We start from the raw sequence: 7989 nt of genomic DNA, 5'->3' as shown, positions 1-7989 counted from the left end.
GTCCTGATTTCTCACCCTCTGAGTTAATCCTTTGGCATTACAGTAGGCTAGTCCTCGCGTGTCTGCAGCCCGGAGTGTGCAGCTCCTCTGGTATAAATGCACATCCGCGTAAACGCAGAACGCAACCTGATCCACAGGAATTCCGAATAGCGTCCTCGCAGCTGATTGGCTCAGGGTTCTGACTCTTGTTGGGATGGACCTGTTGGATAAAAGGACCATTTTCTGGAGGGATCTCGGTTGTTACACTTTGGACCGTGCGCTGGGGACCAACGCAACAGACAATAACATATAAATACTACCCAAGACACCATGACAGGCAAACAAGGTGCCATATTGTCGGAACCTTTGAATATATCGAAATCGACTTCTCTTGGTGCAAACGGAGGAACTAACAGCCACCAACAACCAAAAATTAGTAGCGCCACTCACCCGCCCAGATGCACTGGTTTTGGGATCCAGGAGATACTGGGACTAAATAAAGAGCCTTCCGCGGCCCCGAAGAGTACCATGGGGTCTCTGCCCGCTGGGGCGCACCTGTTTGCAGCCAGGTCTATGCTTGGCCCCGCTGGCATTGGGATGGGATTAATTGGCCCAGGAGGAATTCCTTCGTTTTACAGTCAACCCGCGTTTTTGGAGGTACTGTCGGACGCACAGCATGTTCACCTGCAGCCCCACAGTAGATCTCTGGGGCACCTGGACGCAAACCAGTCGGCCAGTTCAGGTACGAATAACGATTTTTGATTATATTCGCTTTCAAATAGCCTACTAATATCATTTTGAATACTATGTTTTAGTTGTTTCTAGGCCTAATAGCCTTTAGCTATCAAATGAGCAAGACTTGTGAAGGCATAAATGGAGACGTTAAAACCATTTATTAAGACAATATTTTGTTGTACCAGTAACGTTCAGTCTTTATAACGTTACCATGAATATATGTTGTTATTATTAAATAATATTAGCTTCATTACTACATTGTTGATGTATATTAGAACCGTAGGCTATCATAAGTTTAGTTAAAACCTGAACTTTAGTGTTGTTGAACATTTAGCCTCGTGTTAGTTGCTTGTGACATATCCTAAATGCAGCCTAATGTATCTTAATATTAACCAAAATCCACGGCTGAAACAGTAGTGTTCAAGACTACTACTGACAACATTATAATTAGCTATTAATATATTTTATAGGTCTATATATGCATTCCTCCACAAATGAACGGCTCACATCATGATCAATGTTATTGTCACAAACACCAATAGATATACGAATATGTATATTCACAGACTCAGAGGATTTGTCATCCAGTGAACGAAAACTTTCAAAGTCAATAAATCAGAGCAAGAAACGGAAGAAGAGACGTCACCGGTAAGAATTTAGTTTAACTGCAGCTCACCAAGTAACCGTCAAATCAAACTCATTCTCTGTGAAAGTTAACGAGTGGATTTTCCTCAAATTCAAGTAGGCAAATGCAATTGGAAGTAATTTTTAAAACGACAAAATAATGTATTTTTGACAAGTATTCTGGCTTGACAAATTCAAAGTTTATTTATTACTATTGAACCTATATCAAAATGTTTGCTTATTTTCTTCAATTATTGCTTATTCAGCCCTGGTATAAGCATCAGGAAAGATATAGGCTACATTTGGTGAATATAACTTTATAGAGAATTTTGAATGATTAAGATAAGCTAAGCTATATTAATTTGATCCAAAATCAATTAAGATATTAGATCTGGATGTTTTTTTTCTTCTATTTTCAATATAGCCTATTTAGCATTTGGTCATGTATAGGCTACGTGTAGGCCTACTGTAACCCTATTCACTGAACATGCAAGGAAAAGGGACTTGGGTTTTCATTCTGTTTTTACTAGTCCCACACGTTTTATTTTCACAGGACCATATTCACATCGTATCAACTCGAGGAGTTGGAGAAAGCGTTTAACGAAGCCCACTATCCTGATGTGTACGCGCGAGAGATGCTGGCAATGAAAACCGAGCTGCCTGAGGACAGAATACAGGCATGGCCTTTTTCATTGTTTTATATAATATGTTATACTTGGGATAAATACAAATGAAACATTTTGCTTTAAAGTTATTTGTTATTAAGCTATCTCTTCATTCTGTATATAGCCTAGGCTATATTTATGTTGTTTTCCATTCTGTATGTTACCTAAAAGTGGCATAATTATATGTTCGTTGACGCTCATTGTACATTGTGGTTGTACTCTGCAGGATTTGACGGATATTGGTTTTATTTAATTTCGTTTTTTTGAGCTGAGGTTGAAGTTTGCGATAATAATGAAGGTTTGATAATTTATTAAAGTTATTTAAAGATTATGCCAGGCAGGCTTACCCTAGGCCTATAGAATATGAGCAATTGTAGTTTACTCATATAAACCTTAGATACTCTCTAGTTAATCTATCATAGGTCGATGCTAATATTTATATCAAAGAGAATAGAAGAACATTCAGGTTGTATTAATATACCGTTCTATATTAAGGTCCATGTAGACTAATAGATTGTTGCATAACAATTGCTAATGTCACAGAGGCTATAGCCTTTGCCCATTTCCTTCTTCCTTTTAGCCTATAGCCTACATTTTTGTCAACGTAATTATTACATCTTAAAACATAAATGTTTCATAGTAAAAATGTGTGCAGCACAAAAAGCCACACCGAATGAGGAATCTAAAGTACAGTGCGGTGTGCTCCTCTGCACTTGACGAAGTAGTTAGCCCTTGAATGCTTTGAGGGGGAGGAAAGTGAGCCCACGTAAATCGATCATTGATGCCTTCATCGCTGTCTGAACAAAGACACCTATGCAGCATCCTCGCCAGAGTAGATAATCTCTCATCAGGCCCAGTTGGATGTGAAACAATTTGTTCTCGGAGTGGAGCACTAACGACCTAATCAAACTATCAAGGCGGAAGAAGATTGCAGTGTGACCTGAACCATCCATCTGCCCGGGCGCCTTTTAATTTCGTTCTCATTACGGCTCCTCGCCGCGAATAAATAATAGGGAAATAAATAAATAAGCGCGGGCATATTCCAATTCTAAATAAAATTAACACCCAATTTTCTCATCGAGTGTAATTAGTTAAATCAGACGAGCTCTACTCGTTCCAGGGGGAGGCTAGCTCGAGACGCAGGGAGTTCAAATGAAATAACTACATTGAATTTATTAGCACGGGTCAATAGCAGCGCTCCCCAGTGTCCCGCTCGTTTAATTTCACGTGATATTTGCCCGCCTGTCCACCATCGATTGGGGCTGAAATTAACTTATTTTTCAATCAGCCTCGGCGTGCCCTAGGGGTCGCTTCTCTCTCCAGCTTCCACAGAGGCTTCCTTTGAGGGCCAGAGAAGCGATTTCTCATAAAAGTATCTTGTATGAAATAAGGACTATAATCAGAATAGCCAGGAAAAGGTTTTGATCGTTTTCAGTTGGATGTCCGCACCCTCTCCGGAGCCTCTGTGCTCGCCTCCTCGTATTTTGGCACTCCGCTCACTGCCGTCAGATATGGCCAAGTAGGCTGTTTAACAGCTCTGTGTTGTGCTATGAAATCAATTTAGCTTCTCAGTGAGTTGACAGATAGCCTGGGGTCAGTAGTTATGAAGGCCCGCTCCTCGCAGTGGGCAAGTGAAGTATCTTGAGGTGTCAGTACTGACTATTCATCCAAACAGGCAGGTGGAGATAGGCCCTGACAGGGTTCATGGATTACTCCTTTGGCTAGTAATATTTGTTAGTTTGAAATATATGTATTTGGATTAGCTCCTTGAAAAGAATCACTTAGTTTTCAAGGGGGTCTTAAGTATGCAAAACAATTCTCCAAATACAATCACATCCAGGTTTTAATAAAATCTTACATGACACCTATTACTCACACATAGAGCTCACTAGTAGGAGGACTGATACTGAAATAATCGACAGGAACCTGACATAAAAGGAACTACGAAAATGAAAATTGAAAAAGACGCAATTAAGTTCAAGATGCAATTTCAAGAAGCTCAGCGCCCAGGTTCTTAAAGGAGACATATTGTATCCAGCGAGTGTTCCCATCCTAACAGAGACACCGTCGGAGGGTCGCTGGTTGTGACCAGGTCTGTTGGGTTGCAGGTCTGGTTCCAGAACCGCCGGGCCAAGTGGAGGAAGAGGGAGAAGTGTTGGGGGCGCAGCAGTGTGATGGCAGAATACGGCCTGTACGGAGCCATGGTTCGCCACTCCATCCCCCTGCCTGAGTCCATTCTCAAGTCGGCCAAGGATGGTGTCATGGACTCCTGTGCGCCGTGGCTGCTAGGTAACACCACACCTGGAGTGATCGTACCGATCTCCTGGCTTCATGTCCACTTTTATGTTCATGCTCTCATTCCTCTAATTCAGGGGTCTCCAGCCCTATTCCTGGAGAGATACCTGCCTGTAGGTTTCGCTCCAACACTGATCTAGCACACCTGATTCTAATTATAAGCTGGTTGATCAGGTAACTGGTGTTGAATCGGGTCAAATAAGTGTGGTGGGAGCAAAAACCAGGCAGGTAGCTGTCCAGGAACAAGGCTGGAGCCTCCTGCTCTAAAAACTTCACCTTTTCCTCTCTTTACTCAAAGGACAGTGTCACCTCATCCAAACACAATTTCTTTTTTAAATATCTCGTAGAATAATTTATGCGAAAGTTTGCCCTAATGAGTGATGATACATCCATTCTTTGAAAACCATTCCCGCTGTCGCTAAATAAGACCTATTTCTTTGCTTTCTTTGTTTTCAGTTCAAGAAGGGTTTCCAATCAACAGACGCTTTTCTAAATCCGAATGCCCACAATTCTTTACAGGGATGCACAAAAAGACCATGGATGCGGTAGTCCAGCCAACAGGAAAGACAGGCGTGGCCCAGCAGACGGACAATCAGAGGGCAGAAGAGAGCGAGGTGCTGGAGGAAACGAGAGACGACGACCAGGCTCCCTTTTCGAAGGAGGAACTGAGGGAGAACAGCATCGCTGCGCTGAGGGCCAAGGCTCAGGAACACAGTGCCAAAGTTCTGGGGACAGTTTCACACGAGAGAACGGACGTTCAGCCGGACAGACGAGAAGCGGGAGAAGAAGAGAGGCCCGGTGGTCATGTGACTCCGGAGGAGGAGAAGAAGAGTCCATAGAGACCGTCACTAAGGACTGCAATGTAATACTCAGCCCTGATTGATCCCTCTGTCTACAGTTGGGACTTTCCAGGATGCCGTATTCAAAACGAAACCAGTCATGTCCCGATGACATGACTGGTTTGAACACAAGGAAAACACAGGCACTTTTTCTCTTTCTGACTTCCCAGTGTACAAACGAACATTGTTGCTCATGAAATCGATTCTTGCCATTGCTTTGATATGGACATTTAGATGGCGTATAGATGTAATGAGAAGTCTACAATGATAAACCCCCATCACATAACGATTGTTTGATTATTTTTTGCTCAACTGAACACTGCTGGTACGCTGAAAGTGTTTTTATTTTAATCATTTGAAAGAATGTATTGGAACTTCTGGAGATTGTCACAGAAAGTGTATAGACCTACTACCTTGAAAGCATCAAACTTCTTTGTTGGCAATGTTTCCTGTAGAGTCATGTATATTTCTGTTTAGATCATCTCTATGTTGGATCAAAACCCTGTCAGATGTCTTAATGAACAGAGCACAGTGAAAATTGTCTTGATGTTGTAAATAATGAAAACAATAATAGCTTATTAAAGCACTGTTTTAAATACACTTTCATGTCGTCTTTAAGAGTTTGTGTATCTGTTTCATAATAATCTGTAAAATATTCAACACAAAGTATTAAAAATTGATTTTTTAATGTGGTCTTTTGCTTCTCTGTTATTTCTTACATTTCTTGTTTGGTTATACTGTAACGGCCATGTCTGGCTGCTTCAACAGTCACAGAGTCCTGGACAGGGCCGGCACAGAGTCCTGGACAGGGCCGGCACAGGGTCCTGGACAGGGCCGGCACAGGGTCCCGGACAGGGCCGGCACAGGGTCCCGGAGAGGGCCGGCACAGGGTCCCGGAGAGGGCCGGCACAGGGTCCCGGAGAGGGCCGGCACAGGGTCCTGGACAGGGCCGGCACAGGGTCCCGGACAGGGCCGGCACAGGGTCCCGGAGAGGGCCGGCACAGGGTCCCGGAGAGGGCCGGCACAGAGTCCTGGACAGGGCCGGTTGGAGGGTTTTGGGAGCCCTAAACAAAAATAGTGTATGGGGCCCATTGATTGACAAAATCAAATATTATGGGGGGAAGGCCCGAAATAATCGCAGGGCCCTAATCCAATGTTTAGTTTGTTTATTGGGCCGGCCCTGGTCCTGGAGGATGCAGGGTCTGGATCGACTCTGTCCACACAGAACAGCACTTCCTGTACTGTCAACTTCACACTCAACCAGGAGAGCCTGCGGCAGCAGTCTCGGACTACACAGGCATAGCCTCGGCGGATACAGACTTAAATCCTTCTGGAGCTTCTGTAACGCTGTGTTATCCTGTCAATTTGGAGGTTTAGATGACCTAGTTCTCCATCAGCTTGTCATACGGTGTAATCTTACTCTGAGCCAGTCTGGGCCTGTGGGCCACTTGAGTTCATATTGGTAATTTCTGATGTTCTGTATGTTCTGTGTTCTATATCCAGTGTATGGAAATCAACCGTGATGTAATGAGCATCAGACGACTGGACTGAGAACATCTTGTTGAGGGAACCGAGGCCGATACTATCAGTATTCTTCTCCTGTTGACACACTGGAGACTTCCAAACTAATTGTAATAATCTAGTCATAGGCTGGGGAATAGATTGCTAATTTCCTTGTTGACAGATACTAGTCTTCATAATTAAAGATTAGCAGGAATAGAAGCAAGAGTCGCAGGGTAATAGAAATGCTCAAACATTGCACCCGGGAGTTAGAATGATTGGTGCATTTTATATGTGATAGCTGGAGTGTGACCACTTAACTGAAAAAGTTGTCACTACTCAGAACTGGATGTTGGACTCAGTTTGCTAACCACTGATCTGCGGCCATTAGGTACTTCAAACTCTGTATGATGTAAATTCCTGTCCATCCATGTACTCAACCTTTTGTCCAATGGGTGTGATCAAAATCGTTGAATTGTAGTGTTGTCTGATGCATACCTGCAGAAAGTTTATAATAGACATTCAAGATGTTTACGAAATTAGGAAACTGTGTTCTGATATCCTAGTTTATTTCTTCGGTCAGTGGATTAAACTACTTTTGAAACAGTCAGGTTAAAACTTAGATTTAAAATGTGTTCTCCAAAAATCTCCTTAACTTTTAGGAGGATTGGTGTTCATCCGTAACAGCTTTGTCGTTGAGTGAGTCAGTGTTAACCAGTCTTATAGCTTTAGTGAAGCAAACCATTTAATACTGGATCCTTTGAATCCTGTGATATGTGTGTTTGGACTGTACGACACAAAATAGCTTAGGTTAAACTGGAAACCTCAGCCACCCTATACACTCTCAGATTAAATTACGAGGGCCAAGACATATGCAAAGTGAGGATTAATCATCAGTGTACAGCTATATAATCCTCCAGAAGTGGAACTGATGATGGATCAGATTTGTTGAAGATCAAGCTGTTTATATTGGAGATAAGTGAGTCATTTATAACATCACTCTTGATAGACAGATTGTTGGTTTAAGATTTTAAACTGGGGGACTGAGGGATCATGAAATAGTCTAATGCAACATCAATATTAAATGTCATCTGTTTGGATACAGAGATTTCAAGCGATAGTATCATGATGATGTTAAAGAATTAGCATAATGATGCAACGTCACACCATTTCTTATCATCAGAATAATGTTGGCGCTGGTTTAACCATGGAGCTATTCAGACCTCTGCTGGTCACTTAGAGTAACAACTCTAAACTTGTATCTATAAGATACGATAATAGGTTAGGTTGCATTAATATAGCATTGCGTATCATATATTATATATATAGTGGTCTTACTCGACTTGTCAGGT

The 7989-nt window shown here is 42.4% G+C and overlaps 1 protein-coding gene across 1 annotated transcript; it reads left to right on the top strand.

Annotated features, from left to right (window-relative positions):
• The first annotated feature begins 309 nt into the window (after positions 1–309).
• Positions 310–5191, top strand: vsx2 (visual system homeobox 2). The gene is made up of 5 exons (XM_047049522.1): positions 310–721; positions 1281–1362; positions 1892–2015; positions 4112–4292; positions 4755–5191. Exons 1-5 carry the CDS (start codon positions 310–312, stop codon positions 5135–5137), a joined length of 1182 nt encoding a protein of 393 aa, XP_046905478.1. The 3' UTR covers positions 5138–5191.
• Positions 5192–7989: the final 2798 nt, after the last annotated feature.

This window comes from Hypomesus transpacificus, chromosome 3 (assembly GCF_021917145.1).
Source record: "Hypomesus transpacificus isolate Combined female chromosome 3, fHypTra1, whole genome shotgun sequence".
Classification (NCBI taxonomy): domain Eukaryota; kingdom Metazoa; phylum Chordata; class Actinopteri; order Osmeriformes; family Osmeridae; genus Hypomesus; species Hypomesus transpacificus.
Note: the sequence above shows the minus strand (reverse complement) of the source record. Positions and strands in the feature narration are given on the sequence as shown.